This window comes from Aptenodytes patagonicus, chromosome 16, assembly GCF_965638725.1.
Source record: "Aptenodytes patagonicus chromosome 16, bAptPat1.pri.cur, whole genome shotgun sequence".
In the NCBI taxonomy this organism is placed as follows: Eukaryota; Metazoa; Chordata; class Aves; order Sphenisciformes; family Spheniscidae; genus Aptenodytes; species Aptenodytes patagonicus.
In genome coordinates this window covers 7,735,294-7,758,062 of record NC_134964.1, presented here as the reverse complement: position 1 = coordinate 7,758,062, position 22,769 = coordinate 7,735,294, and the positions used below count along the sequence as shown (strand labels likewise).

General features: G+C 57.2%; 3 protein-coding genes across 4 annotated transcripts; all 3 read left to right on the top strand.

Annotated features, from left to right (window-relative positions):
* The first annotated feature begins 317 nt into the window (after positions 1-317).
* Positions 318-10,045, top strand: P4HB (prolyl 4-hydroxylase subunit beta). The gene is made up of 11 exons (XM_076353908.1): positions 318-512; positions 861-1,067; positions 1,912-2,045; positions 2,267-2,404; positions 5,458-5,562; positions 5,840-5,965; positions 6,401-6,601; positions 7,271-7,391; positions 7,613-7,794; positions 8,240-8,326; positions 8,974-10,045. Exons 1-11 carry the CDS (start codon positions 353-355, stop codon positions 9,058-9,060), a joined length of 1,548 nt encoding a protein of 515 aa, XP_076210023.1. The 5' UTR covers positions 318-352; the 3' UTR covers positions 9,061-10,045.
* A 2,526-nt stretch (positions 10,046-12,571) lies between these two features.
* Positions 12,572-14,877, top strand: PPP1R27 (protein phosphatase 1 regulatory subunit 27). The gene is made up of 3 exons (XM_076353941.1): positions 12,572-13,068; positions 14,185-14,335; positions 14,586-14,877. Exons 1-3 carry the CDS (start codon positions 12,882-12,884, stop codon positions 14,707-14,709), a joined length of 462 nt encoding a protein of 153 aa, XP_076210056.1. The 5' UTR covers positions 12,572-12,881; the 3' UTR covers positions 14,710-14,877.
* A 160-nt stretch (positions 14,878-15,037) lies between these two features.
* Positions 15,038-17,239, top strand: MCRIP1 (MAPK regulated corepressor interacting protein 1). 2 transcript variants are annotated; one of them, XM_076353943.1, is made up of 5 exons: positions 15,038-15,087; positions 15,175-15,232; positions 15,302-15,420; positions 15,546-15,644; positions 15,776-17,239. In XM_076353943.1, exons 2-5 carry the CDS (start codon positions 15,225-15,227, stop codon positions 15,838-15,840), a joined length of 291 nt encoding a protein of 96 aa, XP_076210058.1. In that variant the 5' UTR covers positions 15,038-15,087; positions 15,175-15,224; the 3' UTR covers positions 15,841-17,239. The 2 variants fall into 2 exon arrangements, with proteins under 2 accessions (XP_076210058.1, XP_076210057.1); XM_076353942.1 differs by having other exon boundaries at positions 15,062-15,087; positions 15,180-15,232.
* The last annotated feature ends 5,530 nt before the right edge of the window (positions 17,240-22,769 follow it).

The window sequence follows — 22,769 nt, the reverse complement described above, 5'->3', positions numbered from 1 at the left end:
CCCGCCGGGGCCGCCCGAGTGCCACGTTCGAGGGCAGGCGGCCGCGCGAGGCGGCGGCGCTGGCCAATCGCGGCCGACGCAGCGGGGAAAGGGGCCAACGGCGGCCCGCGGGAGGGGAGCGAGGCCGGCGGCCAACCCGCGGCGGCGGGCGGTGGGCGTGCCCAGCCCGCCGGCGAATAGGAGCCGCGCGGCGGCCCGGATGGGCGGGCCGAGCCAATGGCGGGCGGCGGCGCCGCGGCGCGGCGCGGCCAATGGGGCGCGGCGGCGGCCGGGAGAGGCGGGTTTATAAGCGGGGGCGGCGCCGCGGCCGCTCTCCCGTCCCGTCCCGTCCCGACCCGCCGCCATCAGCGCAATGGCGGGGCTCCGCGCGATCGTGGCGCTGCTCTGCCTCCTCCTGCCGCCGCCCGCCCGCACCGCGGCCCCGGATGAGGAGGAGGACGGCGTCCTGGTGCTGCGCGCCGCCTCCTTCGAGCAGGCGCTGGCGGCGCACCGCTACCTGCTCGTCGAGTTCTGTGAGCGCGGGGCCGGGCCGCGGGAGCGCCGGGCCGGGAGGAGCGGGCGGGCGGCGGACCCGGGGCCCGAGGGTGGGGCCGGGAGGACCGAGGGGGCCGGGGCGGTGGGGAGGAGGAGGAGGAGGAGGAGGAGGAGGAGGCGCTGAGGGACCGGGCGCCCCCGGCCCGGCGAGGGGCTGCTGCCGGCGGCCGTGCGGGGCCGGGCTGGGCCGGGCCGGGGGGGCGGCTGCCAGACCCGGGGCGGGGGTTCTGCGCCTGCCTTGGCCCTGCCCTGTGCCCGCTCACGGGGCTCCCTGAGCCCGGGCGGGAGCGGGGGGCTCTGGCCGGTGCTGACGCCCTGTCCCGCAGACGCCCCGTGGTGTGGGCACTGCAAAGCGCTGGCGCCCGAGTACGCGAAGGCGGCGGCGAAGCTGAAGGCGGAGGGCTCGGAGATCCGGCTGGCCAAGGTGGACGCCACGGAGGAGTCGGAGCTGGCGCAGCAGTTCGGCGTGCGCGGCTACCCCACCATCAAGTTCTTCAGGAACGGTGACAAGGCCGCTCCCAAGGAGTACACAGGTGAGCCGGGGCGGCTGGCCCGGTGCCTGGCCCTGCTGCTCGGGTGCAGAGGGCAGCGACGTGGTGGCAGGTCCTTGCACCTGGCCCCACACTCCCGTGTGTGCTGGCGCGGCTGGACAAGGTCCACTGTGACAGCGACCCAGGGAGTGGAGCGTGAGAAGGAGCAGCGCTGCAGCGGGCGTGCTCCGGGTGGGTGTTGTGCTTGGGGCGTGGAGGAGCAAGCCTGCCTTTAACAGGCTTTCTCCCCTAAAGCCGGGGAAATCCCTAACGTGAGCGAAAGCAGATGGAATTGTTGTTGTGTAGGAAAGCAAAGCGACCCAAGTGTGATTTGTTGCTTGGCTTGGCTTTACTCGAGCAATGTAGCACCTGGAATTGAAAAAATGCTTGGGCGGTTGGGTAAAGGGGCAAACACAAGATGTAAGACAGAGGTGCGAGGAAGACCAAGACAAGCAGAATTCAGCTAAACCAAGCCATGTTGTGCTGGATGCTGAGGGGTAACATCCAGAATACCGATTTTGAAAGGAAAAGGTGATATGGTTGCATGAAAAATACTAGCATCTTGGAGAAGTGCTGTATTGCTGGTCAAAGTTTAAGAACGTGCTTGGGCTAGAAGCAAGGGAAGAATGGATTCCTGGCAGCCCCTTGTACCTTGACTTAACAATTAGGGATTAGCTTAATTACACTAGGAGTGAAAGGAAAAGAGTTGCGTAAACGGTATCTCGAGTCTTCTTGACCTCTCAGCCAGTTGCTGAACAGTCTGTCTCAAAGTTTAGGGGTTTTGTGTTCTCAAACTTAGTCGGGGGGGGGGGGAAAGTGAATCAATGTTCTTATCTTTCTGTTGTAGCTGGCAGAGAAGCAGATGATATTGTCAGCTGGCTGAAGAAACGCACTGGCCCGGCTGCAAGTACCCTGACAGATGCTGCTGCAGCAGAGACGTTGGTGGATTCCAGTGAAGTGGTTGTGATTGGCTTCTTTAAGGTAGAGTTTGTGCTTCCGTTTGGGAAGCTCTTGTGTATGTCTAGGGCCTTCCCTGCTTTCTGCCCCATGGGGACCGGACAGCTGGGGAAGGCTCTCCATAAGTTGTGAAACACTTGCTGTCCTGCCTTACTTGATCTTCCAGTTCTCTGGCTGGTAAGCCCTGGGATGTTTATGCTTCAGTTTGACACGTCCCGTGTGAGACACCTTTCTTTATTCGCCAGGATTTGACATCAGAGGCTGCAAAGGAGTTCTTGCTGGCAGCAGAAGCTGTGGATGACATTCCTTTTGGGATTTCCTCCAGTGCTGATGTCTTCACCAAGTACCAGCTTAGCAAGGATGGCGTGGTCCTCTTCAAGAAGGTACTGGCTGGTGCAAAGCACGAGCGCCACACTTGAGTCTTCTGCTTCTTCTTACCTTTCCTCTAATGAGTCAGATTCAAATGAGGGCAGCCCTGGATGAAACAGCAAAAGGTCCTGTGCTGTCAGTCTGGCTGTTTCCAAGCTTCAGAGCCTGGGAGGGGGAAGAGCGGAGCCTGCAGCCCCTTTGTGGGGTGGCGGAGCCCCGGGTCCCTTTGCAGGGCACAGCTGGCAGCAGAGGGGCCTGCGCTTGGTAGAGGGCAACCTCGTCGGTCTCCCGGCCTGGTGCTGCCCTCCCGAAGCTGCTGGGCTTTGGGTCCAAGCTGTTGCTTCACTCACTTCTCTGTTTCTCAGATATCTGGCTGCAGTGCAGTAATGGTCAGCACAATCTTTAAAATATTCATGGCTGTAACTAGTGAGGCCTCCCTCCTGTGCCCCTCCCCGAACTTCGAAGGTCTTAAACAGAACGGTAGCCAAGTCCTCGATGGCTTGCCATGATGCTCTGTGTTTGGTTGTGGCTTAGCAAAGTTGCTTTTAAACATACTCAATATTGACCTCTGCTGCAGTCAGTTGTCGGCTGTGTCCGAGAGTTGTTCTGTCTCTCTCGCCGCTCTGGGTCCCGCGGCGTAGTGATTCCAGCAAAGGTCCTTGGAGGACCTGCAGTTCCAGCTGACTAGGCTGGGGCAGTTGGATCGTGTGCGGAGGGATGCTTGCCATCTACAGAATCGGAAATAAACTTACTGATGCCTTTTGCTGTTAAAATCCAAGCCACTGGGATGAAATTCTAGGTTTGAGAAGACAAGTAGAGATTCCTTAGGCTTGGTGCTACCGCACGCATGGGTGCGGTGAGGCAGGATGGAAAGCTGCTTTGGGTTCAGACTTATTAAATCTGTAATCTGATCAGTCATCGGTCTGACCAATTTGACCTAAGACAGGCTAAAGAGTTGAATTCTTATTCCATTCTTTCTTATTTCATTCTTTCTTTGTTCAGCTAAAACAGCATATTTTATTCCACTACACCTCTGAAACTGTTATTTTTGTGGTGCTAGAAGCTTGTAGACTTAAATTCTCAGTCAGAGGTCCCTCAGATCAGTATGGCTGAGGGTGCAAGTAAATTATTTGGCTAACAAGTTCAAAATGGCAGGGTTTTGCAACTAGAAAAGTTGGGGTGGGTGAAGGGAGCAGTGTTTTGTTCTTGGCTGACTTACTACCTGTATCTTGCTTTTCTCGCACGTATAGCTTTCTGTATGTAATCTTTCTGTGTGCTCTATTCATGGCTAATGCTGGGCTGAAATAGCCGTTTGCAGGGGTTTTCTCAACTTTTGTTCACGTCCTTTGGCAAACACTGAAGTCCAAATAGAAATGCTCCTCTAAAACCAACCGTCTCTTTGGGGCTGTGGGGAGTACCAGCATCGGGCCCCGAGCAGGGCAACATGCGAGATTGCTTTGAAGTGGCTAGGTTATAGCTGGGGCTTCCAGCACTGACAAGCTATTACCCTGGGTTTTATTTAGTTCCCTGTATATTTTCCTCACGTTTAGCTCTCTGTAGAATGGACTTGTGTTGATTTGATCTGATGTACTATCCTCTAACCCTTAAGTCCTGTGAACTCTGTTACGGTTTCCTCTGCTTCTGAAGAACTGGGGCAATGGCAGGACCTGTCTTTAACAGTAAAGGAATTTTCAAGCTGTTTTCTGCGAGTGTAGTCAACTTGGGTACATCTGGAATGAAAAGCAATTCTGCACCTGGCAGCTTCTCTGTCAGGTGTGTTAGGATCCTTGGTCTGAAAGGCTGTTCATGAGCCACTCGAGGGCTGGGACGCTGCAGAAGTGCTCCGCTCTGTGTGGAAGGAAGAAGGTGAGATGCCTTTCAGCCTGTGAACGTTGCCTCCTTGTTCCTGTTTCGGTGCGATGTCGTGGTAGTGCCATGAGAGCTCTCAAATATGTCCACCCCAAACCGAGGTGAAAACAAGCACCAATGGTAACCAAATACCAGGGCATAAGAACCAGATGGTTTATTTTACCAACAGCTATGTTTTTGGACTTTGGCTCAGCTTCCTGCAGTTAGCTGGGCCTAAACTGAGAGGGTTTGTTGGCTAGTTGTTCTCATCTTATTCTTTGTGAGTTGTCCAGACTTGCAAAGGCCCTCGAACAACTGTTCTGAAGGCGCTAAGGCCATGTTCAATACTCTCTTTAAAGTATTTACAAAGTTAATTTCCAATGCTAAGTGTTTTGCTCAGCTTTTCAGCTGAGGCTGGTATGCTTCCTCTAACAGAAGGTTATCCAAGTCCACTCTCTTGCTTCTGCCAGTAACTCGAGCATTGCCCTGCCGTGGGACTGCTGTGTGATCCTGCACATCCTCTTTTTAACCTTGATGGTCCTCTACAGCTGTTCCCTTTCCAGGCTGCCAGAGAGGGTTCTGAGAATCCTGGTCAGGGGTACAGGTGATGTCCTAACATAAAAAGGGAACTGGCACCTCTAGTGCGATGTGCGTGTTAAACATGTGCTGTTGTCTCTAACAATAGAGACTGAAATAATCCCACAGAGCTGAGTAAATTACTATTTACTTGCTGCGCGTAGCGAGCTTTGCTGTCAGACTTCTTTCGGAGCATTGTCTGGTTAAAGTGTGTGCGTCTGCTCTGACGTTGCCAGTTCCCGCAGAGCGGAAAGCTGCCTGTGCTCTGGTAGCTTCTCACTGGTCTGCCTAATGCCTTCTACAGAGCTGTAAGGCAGCTGTTAAAAGTCCTTCTTGGTGACCTGTTTCACAACTCGTTTCATGATTGTGCAGAACAATGCCAAGATCTAAGTTGACTGTCTTGTTGCTGCTCACCTTTTGGGGTGATTCAAGGCTTTGCTTGCCAGGTAGATGAACACCTTGATACAGACTTCACGTGAACACGTGGTGACCTTGTTGAGAGATGGAAGTCTGCTCTGAACAAGTGCAGCTGAGATCCACTGGGGCAGTGACTGTGGTGTGAATGCATCTTACTACTTGAAAGAGATTTGTGTGGGATGTGGAAGTGTTCTTAATGCAAGAATATCTGGGGTTTTTTTTGCAGTTTGATGAAGGCCGTAACAACTTTGAAGGGGATCTCACAAAAGATAATTTACTGAACTTCATCAAGTCTAATGCATTGCCTCTGGTCATAGAGTTCACTGAACAGGTAGGTCTTTAGATACTTGATTCTTCCCATAGCTACCATATGAATATAACAAAGCTGAAGTTGTAGGTTGTGTGGTCGTGTTTTATCTTGGAGCTGACACTAGTTTGGGGTTATGGAGAAGTGTGAAGAACACAAGGGAAAGGAGGCATATAAGCATTGCTGTTCAAAGCAGTCCTGTAGTATTGGAGGCTCCTGTGGTCTAGTCAGAGGAGCAGAGCCAAACTGGTCTTGACACTGATTTACCTTCCAGAAATAAAGTTTATTTTGTACTCCCCAGACTGCTCCTAAAATCTTTGGAGGAGAGATCAAGACTCATATTCTCCTGTTCCTACCAAAAAGTGTGTCTGACTATCAAGAGAAACTGGACAACTTCAAGAGTGCAGCTGGAAACTTCAAAGGGAAGGTGAGATGGATTTCTTGGATTATGAATGGTGACCACCTCCTGCAGAGAAGTGTAGCACTGTCTATATCCACTTAACAGCTGTGGAGGAGGAGGACTTGAAGCTAGCTCGCTCTCTACCTGTGTCCCTTGATAATAGGTGACTGAGTCACTTACTGGCTTGCACAACTGTTGAAGGAATAGCAGTTAACTCCTGACTTTCCTTCTTGCGGATGTAAATGTGACTCTGCCTTAATCAACACCAGTGCCAGGTCTGTGCGCACGCTGCTTGAAGTGTTGCGGCTCCAGCATTTGTGCTCTGACAGGGTGCCCTCTTAATGGGCTTGGAGAAGGAAGAGGGGCCAGTTCAGCTACTACCCATGCAAGTGTGTGTGTAAAGTATCGCTAGCCAAGAGGTACTCACCTTCACCATACTGCCTTTGACTTTTTCCTCCAAAGATCCTGTTCATCTTCATAGACAGTGACCACAGTGACAACCAGAGGATTTTGGAGTTTTTTGGCCTAAAGAAAGAAGAATGTCCAGCTGTACGTCTGATCACACTGGAGGAAGAAATGACCAAATACAAACCTGAATCAGATGACCTCACAGCAGACAAGATCAGAGAGTTCTGTAATAAGTTCCTGGAGGGCAAGATCAAGGTATTGAAGATAAATGCCGCTGGTGGTAAACGTACTGGCTAAGCAAGCATAGAAAAATGCTCCCTGTGAGGAGTTGTGTGAGTCATCTGGAGAAAATCCTTCCAACTAATGTACAGAATATCTAGTGGGCTTTGCGCTGAGAAATGAAAGGCAAAACTACTGGGGCATGAAGACTGTAGGAAAGCAAGCTCTGTCCTGGCACCTGAGTGCAATCAGAGCCTGCTCTTTCTGCTGCTTATGGTAACTGTGCTCTTTATCCAGTTGCTCTTTCTGCCAGGAATCTGTGGAAGGTGTGAACGTACGTGGCACAGTTTAAAAAGCTTTCAGCTCTGATCTGCTGGAGGTAGCCGTATGCAACTTCAGTAGTGACTGTTTAGCTAAACTCAGTCCTGTGGGAATGATACTGTCAGCAATGTTGTTTCCTTCCTACAGAGCTCAGTTGCAGCTCTTCTCTGCACAAGAGCACCTGTTATTCCCACTCATTCAGGGTGGGAAGGAGACTTTCTGTAAGCAGAAGAGGAAGTGACTGATTCATCCGATTGCTCACAGCCTATGATTGAGGCACTGAGGGGGGTGGTCAGTCTTGGGTTTTCCAGGATATGTGATTGCATGTACATCCCAAGCAGCTGTGTAGCAAACCATATCTCTGAATTTCACTTCTTATTCCAGCCCCACCTGATGAGTCAAGATCTTCCTGAAGACTGGGACAAGCAGCCTGTCAAAGTTCTAGTTGGGAAGAACTTTGAAGAAGTTGCTTTTGACGAGAATAAGAATGTCTTTGTAGAGTTCTGTAAGTATCTTTCAGCAGCTGACTCCAAGTAACTGGTATGAAAGGAGTGCCAAAATACTGCATGACCAGGATTAGGGAGAAAGCATCTTGGAGAATCTAAGCCGCAAAGGGAGTGCCTCGGTTGAAAAGATGTGTGTGAACTCTGTCTGGCGTGGGGGCTGAGGAGGAGTGGTGGTAACTCGTTAGGTTGGTGGTACTAGCTATGTTTTTCTGATTAACAGATGCCCCCTGGTGTGGTCACTGTAAGCAGCTGGCTCCTATCTGGGACAAGCTGGGAGAGACCTACAGGGACCATGAGAGCATTGTCATTGCCAAGATGGATTCGACAGCCAATGAAGTAGAGGCAGTGAAAATCCACAGCTTCCCAACACTCAAGTTCTTCCCTGCAGGCTCTGGCAGAAATGTAAGAAGGCAGCTGACCTTTATACAGATCGCCTAACAAGGGAGCACTAGAAATGCTTAGTTGGCTGCTTGAGTTCTGAGAAGGCCTTTGGGAGGGCTCTCCATTCTGTAGGGATGGAACACATCAAGTCTACAGGACATCTGAGACCCTTTGTGGGGGGGCTGGGCTGTAGGAAAGAGTTTGGTCGGGGGTGGGAAATGGGAATGGGGAAAAGAGGGAGCATAGCAGAGGACGGTGTGCTCATCTGCAGGCTATTCTTTCCTCGCAGTGATCTCTGAAGTCTAGTGGCTGAGCTGTTTTCCTTCGTCTCATATGGGTGAAGGTGAATTTTTAAATTCCCTTTTGCTTGGCATGTTAACTGTTGCTCAGAAAGAGAATTCTCCTCTCCAGGGGTGTGGTTCTGTAGGTGCCCATAACCATTATCTTGACATTTTTTCCTGTGTAGGTAATTGACTATAATGGAGAAAGGACACTAGAAGGCTTCAAAAAATTCTTGGAGAGCGGAGGTCAGGATGGGGCGGCAGCTGATGATGTGAGTAAATTAACACAGTACTCTAGGCCTTCAGAATACAGAGCATGGGTCGGATCTGGTGCTGAGCTTCAATCCTCAGTCCTAAATAAGATCCTGGGTTGTTAATGTGGCAGGAAAGGATATTGTTGGTGAACAAAAGTGCCCACATCATAAAATGTGACCTGTTCAGTTGCAGCCTGGCTGGCTGTTGGACTCCTTTTATTGACAGCACTTCAGCTGGGCGTGAAATAAATGTTCTTGGGAGGCTTAAACACAAATGCATGGAAACTGTTGATATTATAACCTCTGAATTTGCACAAGCTGTCTCTGGTTGTTGTGCAAACTGCTGGAGTACTTGGAGGGCTTGTTCTTTATTGAGAACTCCTGCTCAGCACCTGGAACTTGAGCAGTATGATGAACACTACATATGCAGTGTATCTAGTTGGATGCTCCTCACCTGCCGGGGTGGAGGGTGTTACAGGTGCAGGTACCAGCTTCCAGGGGTTTCTAATCCTTAATGTCCCAAATTCAGAGCTCTTGGTATAGAAGTCTCTGGATGTTTTGTTAATGTGGCAGCAGAGAACAGTGAACACAGATGCTGTTCTGTGCTCGGTTTTGGATCTGCCTCATGTGCCAGAAACCAGTAGCTGTCTTGGTAACCTATACAGGATCTGGAGGACCTGGAGACGGATGAAGAAACAGACCTTGAGGAAGGTGATGATGATGAGCAGAAAACCCAAAAGGATGAATTGTAAAGAGAAGACTGATCTACATCACCCAAAAAATCAGACACTAAATTGGCTGCTGTTACGCAGCCCAGTGAGTCAGAAACCCATTAAGATTTAAAGGAGAAGGTGAATGACTGGAAATCCAGGGATTGGCTTTTAAAGTAACACTTTACCCTCACTTGTCTGTACACTTGACTATCTTTTCTTTCTTTTCGCTTTTGAGAAGGGATCTGTCACTAGGTAGCCAGCCCAGCCAGCTGGGCTCATTTTTTTTATTGTGATGTACTTTTTTTGTACACAGCTTTTGTTTGAAGTATTCTGTTCTTCTGGGTAGAAGCAGATTGTGAAGTGGTAGCATGAGTTCAAATGCTCCAACATTCTGGAGCCTTGCCACTAACATCTTCCAAGAAAGCTTTTTCCCCTTTTTTTCTTTTAAAATTAAAGCCCATAGTTGATTTCTGCACCTGGCAGGGTCCTTAACGGTCTCAGCTGTTCTTCCCTGGAATCAGCCTTCAGTATTTTAGGGGAAGAGGCAGAAGGCTGATGGCATCATCCTGGTGTGAAGGTGTATATGAAGGTGCTTCTCTTCATGCTGGCCAGATGTTTCCTTTCCCCTCTGCTTTAAGATGCTTGGAGATGACTATTCCAAACACCTGGAAGGGTGGAATACTGTGTGCACTGGCTGTGGCAGGCTCTGAGGGTGGAGGTGGTCGCTGGCTCACCAGCTTAGACAAGACCTAGCTGTGTTGCCATCCTTTTGATCAAATGCAAGACTGTTTTGCAATCACTTTCCATGCATTATTTTGAATGGGTTGACCAGGCAGGTGGGTGGTGTGGGAGGGCCTGATAAAACAGATCAAACAGGACATTTGCAATTACGGGGTTTTGGGGAGGAACTTGAACAGAGGAGTGCCTCAAAGGCCTGAGCTGCATCAGGCTGGTTCTTAGCATTCCGCTACAATAATATTGGAACTGAATTTGTTGGCCAAATAAAGTTGAGATTTTAATACTATTATGTCTCTTTGTGTTTGTCAGACTATAGCATGAATATATTTGAACGTGACCTGAAAGAGGATTAGAGTTCTAGGGTGATTCTCAAGGGACTCTGCCAAAATGGTGTGTGTTTGTCAGCTTTCTCAAACTTTCACTAAATACCACATTTTTTTGAGAGAAACTACGCTTTCCGAATGCTTCCAGTTTTGCAGGTGGCTTCTGGTACCTTAACCTGAAGAAATTTGTATTGTGTAATCTATAAAGGAAAAGAACTTCAAGATGACCATGTCACGTCCAGATTAAATCAGCTTGTGCAGGCAGACAACTAACAGCCCTGTTAGCAGTGAGCGGATGTTGGCTTAGGCTCTGAGAATAAGCAGCTCCGCTTGCCAGCTGGCCTGAGGTGAGAGGACCTCATGGCTCTCGAGCAGTTAACCAAGGAATTTGTCTACAGGGAAACCTGGGGCTGCTTGTGGTGCTGCTAGTCAGGCTCACATGATCCAGTGAGCTACATTGCTATTTCCAAACCAGTCACTTATGCTGAAAATATTTTTGTAAGAAAATATGCTATAAATGTCACATGTGAGGGCATGGTGAAGCTAGAGGGCAACTCGGCAGGCTACTGGTGCCTGTCACTGAACGTGGGTTCACTGGGGTGGTAGAACAGAAGCATTGTACAACACTTGTCTGCAGCTCCAGCCTCCTCCTGTGGTTCCCCTGGGAACAGAGCCCCTGCCAAGGCCTGGCGTGGTGCGCACAAACCTTTGGCACAGCAGCACCAGGGCTGGGGCCGAACAGGCAATCGCCGACCGTGGGATCAGAAAACAGTGTTTCCTACTGCCTGTTCTGTTAGTAATCAGTTGTGTTGTGTTTGTGACTGTTACCTGCGGTTATGTGGAGAGCGATCTTTGAAGATGCCTCCCGCTAGGCCTGTGACCTCGCGTGTCTGAAGGCAGGGGACTTGTTCTTGGTGTAGCCCCGCTGCCATTGCCATACCCCAACAGAGCGGGCAGTGCTGGTGGCCGGTGTCAGGGCTGGTTCCTGGTAGCTGCTTCTGAGGAAGAAAGCTGCCTTGTGTTTCGGGGTGGGGAGGAAGAGAGCACTGCTAGTAAGAAGTTCCACTGGTAGGTGCTGGCCAGGACTTGGCTCAGAAAGGTCCATTTGTGGAGCCAGTTAAAGTGTAAACAGGGCTGAGCTTTGCAGTGGTTCTCTGTTTATGGTCTGAGACCTGCCTTGCTCAGCTCAGAGGAGGGGGGCTTTTCTCATACACCAAGGCTGCTCTTGGCAGAGCAGGACTCCATCAGAGTCATCTTGTGTACACAGCTAATTGCTGTTCCAAGAAAGCAAGCTAAAAGCGTTTTGTCTCCGCAGCAGACAGCTCAGCCTCCTATTGCACAGTCTTCTGTCTGACGTACAGCTGAGCAGAGATGCTCAGTAAAAAGATCAATGTGTTTGCCAGAAGTGAACAAGTGCAGCAGGCAGTTTTCAGGTGGGTGGCTGACCGAGCTGTCGGCCTCACTGCTGGCAGGGGTTCAGGACAAGGGTCTGCTGCAGAAGGGGCAGAATGAAATCTCTGAGACTCCTAACACAGGACAGGGGTTTTTTCCTGATGCACCGCAGGGGAGTTCATTGTCCTGCCTGGACAATCCCCATCAGCACGAAACAGCACAATATGCTCGTGTATCTGAAATGACCAAACTTTGATGGGGCAAAGGATGGAGGAGCAGTTGTTGCTTGAACCCATGGCAGACCTGAAAAATTCCTCTGTGGTAAATGGTCCATTTTGGGCCTTTGACAGCTACAGCTGGAGGGTAACGAATGCAGGAATTGTCTGGTGGTGGTGCTATTCTTCAGCTGTTCTTCTGAGGTTGTTCTGTAGAAGCCTGCCCTTACGTAGCAGCTGGTTCTGAGTTTGAAGTAGGATATTGAACACCACGGACTGGCATTGTAGGCTTCTGGTTCTGCGCCTGCATCAGGAGCACCAGCAGCACCTCTGTCCTCGCAAGGGCACTGATAATATCCAACACGCTGGTGGTGTTCTCCATGCTTAGCTGTACGCTGTCTTGCAGTCGTGCTGGGCAGCACAGCTCATTCTGCTCCTTTCAAGTCGTCTGATGCAACTACAGGAGAGTGACTTAGCTCTGAATGTATTTGGCACCGTAGCTCTGACACGTCTGCATTGCGCTGGCTGGTCAGTACATGAGCAGCTGGTTCCTCTTGCTTGGTGATCGTGCTTGTGTCTTTTCCCTGGCACGCGTGCGTGTGTGTGTGTGTGTGAGGGCTTGCTGCTGGGAAGTTCTGTTTTCAGGCCCTTGGGCTCCTCTGAAGGGCTATCCATGCAAAAGCAACAGTAGATTTGACCCCCATATCAACAGGTGGGTGGTAAGATGAGACATCAACTTCTGCCCAAAAGTGGGAGGCTGCGGGCCTGGGCAGCTCGATTACAAAGTATCATGGCAAATAGCATGAGCTGCATGTCCTCAAAATAGCCCGCGGGAGCCTATATAACGCGATGCGCCTGGAGAACCATCAGTCCTGGGCCAAGGGCCTGCGGGTGAACTGCGTGTGCCCAGTGCCACCTCCTGCATGCGGCATGGGAGTGTAGGGAGAGCCTGGCGGCCGCTGCTTCCCTACCAGCAAGGGGGACTCGCACTCACTGCGGACACGGAGAGAGCGCAGCGGTGCGGGTGCCATCACACCTCCGTAGCAAGGAGGGACCTGAGGGAGAGAAGAGGAGAAAGCAGTGCTTCAAGGCTAGCGAGTGGTAGGGCCGAGCACTGAGCAACTCCGGCTGCTCCTACAGCCTCCATGCCTCTGCTCCTCTTCCTCTGCAGCGTCTGAAGGCTGCAATCAGCATGAAGGACTATTACCCAGTCTCAATGCCCCGGTACAGTCGGTACGCCCAGAGACTGAGAGCCTCACGCACTGTGCGCTTCCCCAATGACGTCGTCTTTCAGGACCACATCAGGCAGGGGGACCTGGAGCAGGTGGGCAGATTCATACGTGCCAGGAAGGTGACGCTGGACACCATCTACCCTTCCGGTGAGTGCTGCCGGGGTTGGCAGAGTTGGAATCTGCGCAGCGGCACGGCTCAGCTGGGCTGCAAGGGAGACGAGAGCGAGCCGTGCAGCTAAAGCTAGGATGTGGGCCGCCTTCAGCAGGGTGACAGGTTGGAATCGAGTCATTTTCCTCCCTAGTGAGGAGTACCACCCCCAACATCGCCAAGCAGGGCCCAAGAGAGCCCCATGTCAGTGCCCCAACATCTCCCCTCAACAGCGTGGTCAGCGCACGCTGTGGGAGGCGGGGAGGCTTACCCCTGGGTCCCTTCAAGGCATGATGGTGCACCTGCGGTGTGGTGGGACCTAGAAAAGGAGCCGTGAGCACAGGCTGATCTGTGGAGCTCTGGACGGGACGGTGGGGCTCCTGCCTTCTGCCCCAGCTTGGGGGAAGAGCAGGGAGAAGCAAGGCTCTGCATTTTATTCCTGTCTCTGTCCATTTCTCACGAACACTGTTCTTTCTCGCACATGTGGATCTGTGGACTTGTAGCATTTATGTGGGGAAGGTATTGTGCTATGTTTGCGCCCAACCTCACTAGCCACTGTTTATGGAATGTCTTGATCTGTACTGCCTGGTGCAGAGCTCAGATTTGTCCCTTTCTCGTGCTTTGGCTTCAGCTTCTGCTGTCACATGGCCACGGAGACAGGGTCTCAAATGGCCCCGGACTTCCTCCTATCTATAGTGATTGCTTCATTACTTGCTCTGTAAGGAGCTTCCAAAACTTGGACAGAGCAGGACCCCGGAAACACTCTTCTCGTGTCCCCATGTGAGTCCTGGCCGAGACTTGGGGCAGGCCGCTGGCCGGGAGTTCTGCAGGAGAGGGCAGCTCCTCCTCCCTTCACCTGTCCTGCCTGGCCCAGTGGGGAGGTGGGTGCTACACCACCTTAGAGAGAGAGGGTATTTATGCTGTAGAAGAGGAACAGAAACCTGTGGCAGCTCCTCTTGCTTCCTCAGTCTTTGTTTCTTTCCCCAAACTCAACTCCCTGATAATGAGGGTTTGCTGGCACCCCTCTTTCCTGGGCTGTGGACAACTCGCACTTGTAAGCCCAGCATTTAAAGGCTTCTCCCCCAGTCCAGGGCTAACAAATCCTTTCCTTTTAGGCATGGCAGCCCTCCACGAAGCTGTGCTTACTGGAAACCTGGACTGCGTCAAGCTCCTGGTTAAATACGGTGCTGACATCCACCAGAAGGATGAGAATGGGTGGACGCCCCTGCACATGGCCTGCAGCGATGGCTATGCTGATATAGCCAGGTGAGGCGCACCTCGCCTGGGTTGCGACGGGTCACCCCTGCGTTGCAGAGCCCCGAGAGCCATAGCTGACAGCGCCGGGGCTGGACCGGGCTCTGGGCGTCTCCTCCTATGAGGGCGCCCGGTACCTGCGGCACATGCGGGACTGCCCGGGCCTTAAAGCTCCCTGCGACTGCGCCCGGGCATCACGGCAGCGGGGCCTGGGGGAGCCCCGCAGGCCACGGGCCCCGCCTCAGCTCCCTGTCTCCTGCAGGTACCTCATCTCCCTGGGGGCCAGCCTGGAGGCTACCACCGACGCCGGGGAGAAGCCCTCGGACCTCATCGACCCCGAGTACAAGGACCTGGTGGAGCTCTTCCAAGCCACCACGATGGACTGAAGCGGGGCAAGGCGAGGAGCAGGCCTCGAGGGGCCGGGGCGGCGGGGCTGCGCTGGGCCCGAGGGCCGGGCCTGGGCTGGGCCTGGGCCGGCGGCCGGGCGGGGGCTCGCTCGGTACCGCGTCTCGGGAACCACTTTGTACTTTTCCAATAAAGCATCTCGCACACCGCCTCCGTCGGTCCTTGCGCCGGGGCCGGGCCCGGGGCTGCGCCTGAGGCCGGGGCAGGGACGGGGCGGGGGCGACGCCGGGACGGGGGCGTGGGCGGGGCGTGGGCGGGGCCAACACGGGTCGGGACGGACGCGGGGGCGGGGCCGCGCCTGCGCGCTGCGGCGCTTCCGTCGCGGCCCGAGGGCGAACGGAGGCGGGAGCCGGGCCCAGGTGAGGGGCGCGCGTTGCCATGGCGACGGGCGGGGGGCGGCCCGCGGCCTAGCCCCGGCCTGGCCGCCCTCTCCTTTCTCCCCGCAGCCGAGCCGAGCCGAGCCGAGCCGAGCCGCCGCCGCCGCCCCGACGACGCCATGGCCAGGTGAGCCCCGCCCGGCCCCGGGCCCAGCCGCGGCTCCGGGCCCGGCTCAGCCCCGCGCTTCGCTTTCAGCTCCCCCGTGTCCCGCGTGGTCTACAACGGCAAGCGGAGCGGCGGCCCGCGCTCCCCCGGCGCCGGCAGCGAGATCTTCACGCCCGCCCACGAGGAGAACGTGCGCTTCATCTACGAGGGTGAGCGGCGGCGGAGGCCGCGGGGCTCGGGGGGGCCCCGGGGCTCGGGGGGCCCCGGCTGTGGCCGGGCCTGTGCCCAGGCACCGCCTGAGGCGAGCGGCCCCCTCACCCGCGTGTCCCCGTAGCCTGGCAGTGTGTGGAGCGTGACCTGCGCAGCCAGATGGGCTCCGAGCGCGGCCTGGTCGAGGAGTACGTGGAGAAGATGCCGAACCCTAGCCTCAAAGGTGAGGGGGGCGGGGGGCACCCTCCCCCGGCTCCTGCCGGAGGGGATGGCCAGCCCCAGGGATGCTGCGCGGGCTGGGAGAGGGCTGCGATGCGGCCTCTGCCGCCAAAGTCTCTCCTGTCATCCCTGCAGCGTTTAAACCTGTCGACCTGGGTGATCTGAAGAGGAGGAACACACAGGATGCAAAGAAGTCCTAAGGCGGGTCCTCCCTGTGGATCGGCTGGTCTCCTAAGGTCCTCAAGCAGATTTAATTTGAGATTTTGTGTTGATTTCCTCCTCTGGTCTGTACTCCCAAAAGCCCGCGGGAGAGCCAGTCAGCTTTGGGGCTGGCTCTGAAGCTACCTGAAATCAAAGATGCTCAGGGGCTCACTGAGGATGCCCAGAGCCTGTTGCAAAGGATTCCAGCCCCTCACTCATAGCTTTCTCTGGCCTCAAGCTGTCCTTCCCCACTTCATGCTGGGCTCACAGATCTCCCGTTCTCCTTCCATCTCTGCCCCTGGTGCGTTGAGTATGTGGGCTCCCTGGGCTCTGGTGCGTGGCAGGGCAGAGCAGAGGGGCTGTGTTGTCAGTAGAGGCAGCGCTAGTTCTCCGCTCCCTTCTGTGCACCACGGATCCACAGTTGCTGGGGCGGGCCAGGGGCAGAAGGAAGGAGAGTTGGTTCTGTCCTTGCGCCTCGGGACAGACAGGCAACCCCAGTTCAACACCCTTCGTGCAGCTGACTGCTGGGCAGGTCACAGTGGCTGTTCCTTGCTCCCTTGTGGGAGGGCTTAATTTGTACCTGGGTTGCTAGTGCTTGGGACTCATCAGTGTTGCCAGAGCTCGTGGGTCCGTATCCAAGGCTGGATTTTCCTTGTGCTTAGATTGGGCCAGATCCCTGTAGTGCTGGAGATGGAGCTGCTCCACTCTCCCTGCGGAGGGAGAGAGATGGGGTGTCAGCACTGGCCCCAGGCACCTGAGAGGTGCTCGGAGGGCGGCACTGGGCCGCATTCAGCCCCCCCGGCCTCAGTGCTCTGGCAGCTCCACGGGAGGTAGCGGCAGTGGGGGGCGGCTGGTGTTGACTGTGCGGAAAGAAGCTGGTTGGCATCCTTGCCTGAGCAGCGCCGTCCTGTTCTATACTAACACCATTTTCCAGACGTGCACCCTTGGGAGAGATCTGGCCTCCACAGCTGGCAGAAATGTCACTGCGTGGGGGCTGCCGTAGTCGGTGTAACTCGCCCCCGGGGGGGGGCTTTCTTGGGACCCTCACTCCTGGCAAGGCTCGGGCGGTTTCTGCATCATCGCCTCAGCGAAGGAGAGCGACTGTGCCATCCTCACTCGTCTGAGCAGAGCAGCCGTGCCAGCCGCGTCTCTGTGCCCCCAGGAGATCATGGGGAGCAGTGGGAGCAGCCCCTTGCCCGCCTGTGCTCCGAGCCGGTGGGGAGGGGGCTGCCGGGGGCTCTGCCCAGTGCCAGTGGGCTTTGGGAGGGGTTTGGGGGGGAGTTGTGGCTGCCATTACCTTTCCTTTGTTGAGTCGTTGAGCTATACTGTTCCCTTTTCTTTTTTTTTCTGTTGTCTGTCACTTGAGGAGTGTTGTAAATAAAAGCTGGTGTCCTTTTGGGTCTGCCTCCGTGTGACGCTGCCCGCCACAGCCCCTGCTCCGCGGCTGCCTCGGCCGGGCACAGGGCCGATCCCTCCGCTGTTCGCCGCAGTGGTTGTGCCTGGCGGTGGAGCGGCGTGCGGGACACTGCCCAGCTGCTCGTGACGGTGCTGGTGGGCCGTGCCCGGTGCGGTGCTGCGAAGGCCCGGGAGAGGGCTGTCTCAGCCGCAGCGTCCCGGAGGGCTGTTCCCTGCCCGATCTCCCCTTGGTTCCTCGGCTGCCTGTGCCCGCAAGCCGCGTGTGCCTGCTGTTCTGTCGGCGCTGGCTCGTGTGCGCCCGCAGCCTTGCTGGGGCAGGGCCCTTGTTCTTCCCTTTTTTAGACTTCCAAAATGTTCCTATTTTGTGGCTGAAGCCCTGTGTTTTCCATTTGAGACTTCAGCGCTGGCAATAAAGGCCAGGGCTTTCCTTGCCTTTTCAGGCCTGACCAAGTCCTAAGGAGCAGTAACGCAGACAGCAGAAGCCACCTCTTATTATTTTTTTTTTTTCCAGAAGGGATCTTGCCCTTGCACTTGCTCTGGGCTCTTAATTTCACCGCAAGCATGTGCAGCCTGGTGCTGCATGCCGGTAGCACAATGCCCTTGGGCTCTGGCAGCCCTCCTGCGAGCCAGCATCCTAGGAGCTGTCGCTGGACCAAAGATTTAAATGTTGAGACTATTAATACACTCGTATCCTCTTCCCTCCCCTGCTTTAATGGCATTTAAACTATACTTAGCATTGCTAGAATTTCTCCTCAAGTGCATCTCTTTACGCTGAGCCACAACCCTGTTTACCTCCCATCACCAAAACATTCCCAGGGCGCTCGCGTGCCGGGGCGCGCTGCCCGGTTCTGCCGCAGCGGGATGGTGCCTTGGCCCCTGTTGCTGCCGACTCTGCTGGAGCCGCCCCCCGTTCCCGCTCCCTCGCCCCGGCGCTGCCAGGCCCCACTTCACCGCGGCCTGCAGGGAGTGAGTGCCCTCGGGGGAGCAGCGGCAAGAGGTGACGGTTATCGCTATCATGGCCCCTCTCCTTCGACTTTTCCTGCAGGACGGGCCCCGTGGTGTGCCCCGTGTCTGGGGAGCGTGAAGCCGAGCGGGGCTGCCCTGGCTGGAAGCCCTGAGCGCATCTGGAGCTGTGTGCCCTGGGTCCGTGCATCCCGAGGGGATGGGAAGGGGCTCCACTGGGGCTGGCAGCGCTGGAGGAAGGCAACCTGTCCCAGCCGGCTGGCCGGAGCCTGCCGGTTGGGGGATCCCCTGCACTTCGGGGCCGCCCGAGGGAGGGAGCGGTGCGTGGTGTGAGGAGAGCGGGACGGGGCTGCGTGCGTGGGCAAGAGCTGCCCCGACATGCTGGGAGCTGGCCGCACGCTGCCGGCGCAATCGGACTGCAGCAGCCCCCGAGCAGCTCGTCTGTGGGTTGTGGCCCCGTGCTCCGGCACGGAGAGCTGCAGCCGGCTGGCTCCCTGCTCCGATGGGCCGGGCAGGGCCGGCTCTTCCTGCGCCCGGCGAGGCTCCCGGCCTGGTGCGGGACGAGCTCTGTATGGTGCACACCCCCCTTCCTCCCCGGCCCGGGCAGGCTGCTGGCCGGCTGCCGCGGAGCCCGGCACTATTCCCTGTGCCTGGGCGCATGCCGCAAACCTCGTCCGGGGCTGTCCTGGGGGCTGCAACCGTGTCCCTGAGCCCGAGGAGCACGTACGGGGGGCCTGCAGCCCAACCCCACCAGCCTCTGCCTTGTTTTTCTCTTGGCTTGGGTGCTGTAAAGCCAGAGGCGAAGCAGTCGCTCAAACTCTAATGAAATGTCATACAAAAATCATTCTATAAACAGGCGATTTTTATAAAGACTAATAACAAACCACGGGGGTGAGGGCGGCGAGGCGGCGCAGGAGAAGTGTGGAAGGCAGGTGGCGGGGGGGTGCCCTTGCAAGGGAACGAGGCCGCAGGCCAGAGAAATCAGGCTGTTTACCTATAAAAATTGAACTCAGCAAGGGTTTATTTTCCCTGTGACTCGGATACGGTGCTTATAATTAGATTAAATGGTGGGAGAAAGAGAGGTATGTGTTGTATCATTGAATTAAGCGGTGGGAAGAGGGGATGGCATCGGGCAGGATCTACTTAGAAGACCAATTTGTGGTGCTCAGTTCCCTTGATAAAGTGGGAGTATTCCTGCGAGGCGCCGCGGCCCCGGGGTGCCTGGCTGCAGCCGCAGGGGTGCCGCTGCTCGGGCAGGCCGAGTCGGGCGGCGAGTGGCGATTTAACGCTCCGGCCCCACTCCGCACCTTGGGTTTAGCCCCACAGCCAGGGAATCGCGCTGCAGCTGAGTCCGGCCTCTGCCCCCCAGGCCCGTCTGCCCCGGGGCGTGTGGGCTGCTGGGCTGGTGGCAGCGCCTTCCTTCTGCCGGTCGCTGGGAACGGGCGGCTCCTGGCAGGCAGCCGAGGCGTGCACGTGTGTGTGTGTGAGAGTGCATCTGTGAGTGTGTGTGCACACGCGTGTGTGTGTGTTGCGCAGGTCGTGCTGCCTGAGATGTACCCTGGGGGTGTGGGGGTGCAGGCTGTGCTGCCCGCAGCCTGGTGCTGTGCGGGGAGCCGTCAGGGTGCACACGGGGATGACGCTCACCGTGGGCAGTGCCAGGCCACGGCAGGGAGGGGTCCCCCAGCCCCAGCCTTCGCTGCGGCCCCAGCAGGGTCCCGGGGGTGAGGGGCAGGGGCAGCTTCCTCCAAGCCACTCACGTCTTGCCTGCCCTGTCCCGCAGCCCGGTGCAGGGTGGGTGCCGTGTTCCGCAGGCACCCACTGTGAGTGGAGGCTCTGCCCTCAGCCCTGGGTGCGGCCAGAGCCCCAGCAGCCGGCAGGCACGGCAGCACAGGGGCAGTGGGCTGTCCCCTTCTAGAAACTCTCCACGGTGATGGGAAAAGATGCCGACGGCAGTCCCGTGGGAGCTAGCTCCTCGGGCCAGGGCTGGCCCTGCTCCCAGGGGCTGCAGGACGCCCTGCTCCTTCTCCCTGGGGTCTCAGGAGCTGTGTCACCGCCTGAGGAGGGGCCATGCCCAGCAGTCCTGGGGGTCCGTGTGTGCTGGGGGAGCTGCTGGCTGGGGCACGTGGCTCTGTGGGAGCGGGGGGATGACCAGAGCACAGGTGCTGCAGGCTCAGCCCTGTGGCACAGGCAATGCCCCGGCTTTGGGGCGGCAGCCAGGCTGGCGGTAGGTGCTACGGGGCCACGGTGAGCAGCTCTGAGGGAGGGGACGTGCTCCGGCGGGCATCAGGTGCTTGCACAAGGCTCCTGGCCACCAGCAGATGCCGTCCCTGCTCGGGGCTGTGCCCGGGGCTGCCAGCTCTGACCCCTGGCCAGCCCCTGCCACGTGCCTCAGCCCCCTCAGTGGGGACAGGGCTGAGCCTGGGGATCTGCCGTCCCCGACACGGACCCCTTGGTGTGCCAGACCCAGCCAGCCTGCGGGCAGGATGGCGGGACATGACAAGGGGCTGTGTGGGGGACAGGGGGTTGTGGGGATATGGGGCAGTGCTGGGGGCTGCCTCACGGCCCTGGGGGACACAGGGCGTTACCGCAGGGACACCCCGTGGGCTGGAGCTGGCTTGGGGGTCCCCAAAGGGTCCCCATCATGGGGTGGCAGATGCGGGGCCCTGATGCTGCACGTCACCCTGCCTGGGCAGGGTCTGGGGGTCCCCATGCCCTTGGCGCTGTGGGGCCAGCCTGGTCCCGGTGGGGTGTCAAGGTGCCACGGGGGGACAACAGTGAGGTGTTGCCACAGCAACACTGGAGCAACAGGCGCAGGACCCGGCACTGCTCCATGACCATATTTACTTTCCCAGAAACCACTTCGTGCTCCAGCAATTTTCCTCAATTAGGCTCGTTACCGCGTCAGGAGGCCGCAGTGACGGCAGTGGCCGTGGGGGCAGTGGCTCCGTGGGGGCTGCCCTGACTGGCTCCGGCACCGTGGCTCTGGGCAGTATCCATCCCTGTCCCCCTCCCCATCCCCATCCCTGCACCTGGGGACCCAGGCAGACCCAAAACCTTGCGCTCCCCTCCCCTTGCCTGCCTAGCCCCACAGCACCACTCCCCCATGGGTAATGTGTCCCCACAGCACCGCTGCGCTGCCCCACGGCATTGCTGCGATAGGCTCACAGCCCCCGGCACCATGGCCCAGACTCCTCTACCCCACGTCCCCACTGTCTGCACTGCATTGGCCCCTGGACGCCGGGTCCCTGCTCGCCTGGGGCAGACAGCAAGTTGTCAAGTAAACAGAGGAAAATTACTGCGTGCTCGGCACGGCGCTGCTGCCGGGAGCCAAGAGCCGCGCAGCCGGGGCCGGCGCTGTGGGCATGCTCTCCCCATGCCGCAGCCAGCCCCACTGCCGCCTGTGCCCTTGCAGAAGTCTGTGACGCCGCCACCCCCCCGGGCAGCCAGCGCGGCTCCCACCGTCCCTCGTGCCGGCCAACAGGGCCGTGGCTGTGGCAGTGCGGACGATGCTGGGACAGGATGGGATTTGGCGGGGGGGTGACCGCCCGCCCAGCGCTGCTGTTACTGTGTGTGGCTACCGGTGGCTGCCGGGGCACGGCTCCAAGCGCTCGCCCCGCTCATCACATCCCCTGTGCCGGGCTGCGCGTGGGGTCTGGACAGCCAGGGACTGTCATCTGCCTGGGGCCAGGCAGGGCTTGCTGCGGTGGGTGACGGGCAGTGCCCCGTGCCCAGGGCCCATGGGGCGGCAGGGGGTCGTGGCAGGGCCAGCTGTCTGTCCCGCCACCACCCATCGGGCAGGGTGCCCCCCGGCCGGGGAGGTGCACCTGGCTAATCCCAGCACACCAGGCAATTGTGGTGCCCAAAGCCTTGGCATCCGGGCTTAGCGCTCATGTGCATGGCACAAGCCTCTTAGGGTGCCGGCCTGCTGCGCTCCCTCCCAGCCACGGACAGCCAGCCCGGTCTGCCGGCACAGGGAGACCCACAGCCCCGCACCCCATGGCACTGCTCACGGTGCTCAGCGCTGCCGGCGGCTGCTGCATGGCCCATGGCCTGGGCCGGCTCCCAGGAGAGAGGGGGTGCCAGTGGGCAGAGCCAAATGATTTAATTAAGGGCTCCTGGCAGTGAGAGGACAGAGCCAATTAGCGGCCAGAGGAGAGCGCGTGCTGGCGGGGAGCTGGAGCCCTGTCCGGCAGCGCTGCAGCGGCGGCTGCCTCACGTCTGCCTCGCTCACCTGTGGGCAGGCAGCAGGGCAAGCAGCGAGGCTGTGGGGCAGGCAGCGGGGCTGTCTTCTGGTGCAGCCCATCCATGCCAGGCGGCCCAGCTCCCCCTCCATGGCTGTGGCCATCACCCGTGGGTGCTCGTGGGCACGGTCTGGGGCCATGGCATGCCTGGTCCCCACACCCTGGACACCCGTTCTGGACAGAGAGGCGCACGCGGAGCTGGCCCTGCAGCCCGGCATGGGCCCACACCTATTTACAGTTACGACAGATAAATTACAGCACCGCGCAAAGGGTCTCGAAGGTGCACAAGGGCAGCACCACAGGATGAC

What these genes read in the sequence shown, in the direction of transcription:
- P4HB (XM_076353908.1), top strand. Translation starts at nt 353, where the DNA reads ATGGCGGGGCTCCGCGCGATCGTGGCGCTGCTCTGCCTCCTCCTGCCG. An exon ending in TTGTGATTGGCTTCTTTAAG is followed by an intron (nt 2,046 to 2,266) that starts GTAGAGTTTGTG and finishes TTTATTCGCCAG; the next exon opens with GATTTGACATCAGAGGCTGC. An exon ending in TCATAGAGTTCACTGAACAG is followed by an intron (nt 5,563 to 5,839) that starts GTAGGTCTTTAG and finishes TGTACTCCCCAG; the next exon opens with ACTGCTCCTAAAATCTTTGG.
- PPP1R27 (XM_076353941.1), top strand. Translation starts at nt 12,882, where the DNA reads ATGAAGGACTATTACCCAGTCTCAATGCCCCGGTACAGTCGGTACGCC. An exon ending in GGACACCATCTACCCTTCCG is followed by an intron (nt 13,069 to 14,184) that starts GTGAGTGCTGCC and finishes CTTTCCTTTTAG; the next exon opens with GCATGGCAGCCCTCCACGAA. An exon ending in GGCTATGCTGATATAGCCAG is followed by an intron (nt 14,336 to 14,585) that starts GTGAGGCGCACC and finishes TGTCTCCTGCAG; the next exon opens with GTACCTCATCTCCCTGGGGG.
- MCRIP1 (XM_076353943.1), top strand. An exon ending in CGTGCGCTTCATCTACGAGG is followed by an intron (nt 15,421 to 15,545) that starts GTGAGCGGCGGC and finishes GTGTCCCCGTAG; the next exon opens with CCTGGCAGTGTGTGGAGCGT. An exon ending in GCCGAACCCTAGCCTCAAAG is followed by an intron (nt 15,645 to 15,775) that starts GTGAGGGGGGCG and finishes TCATCCCTGCAG; the next exon opens with CGTTTAAACCTGTCGACCTG.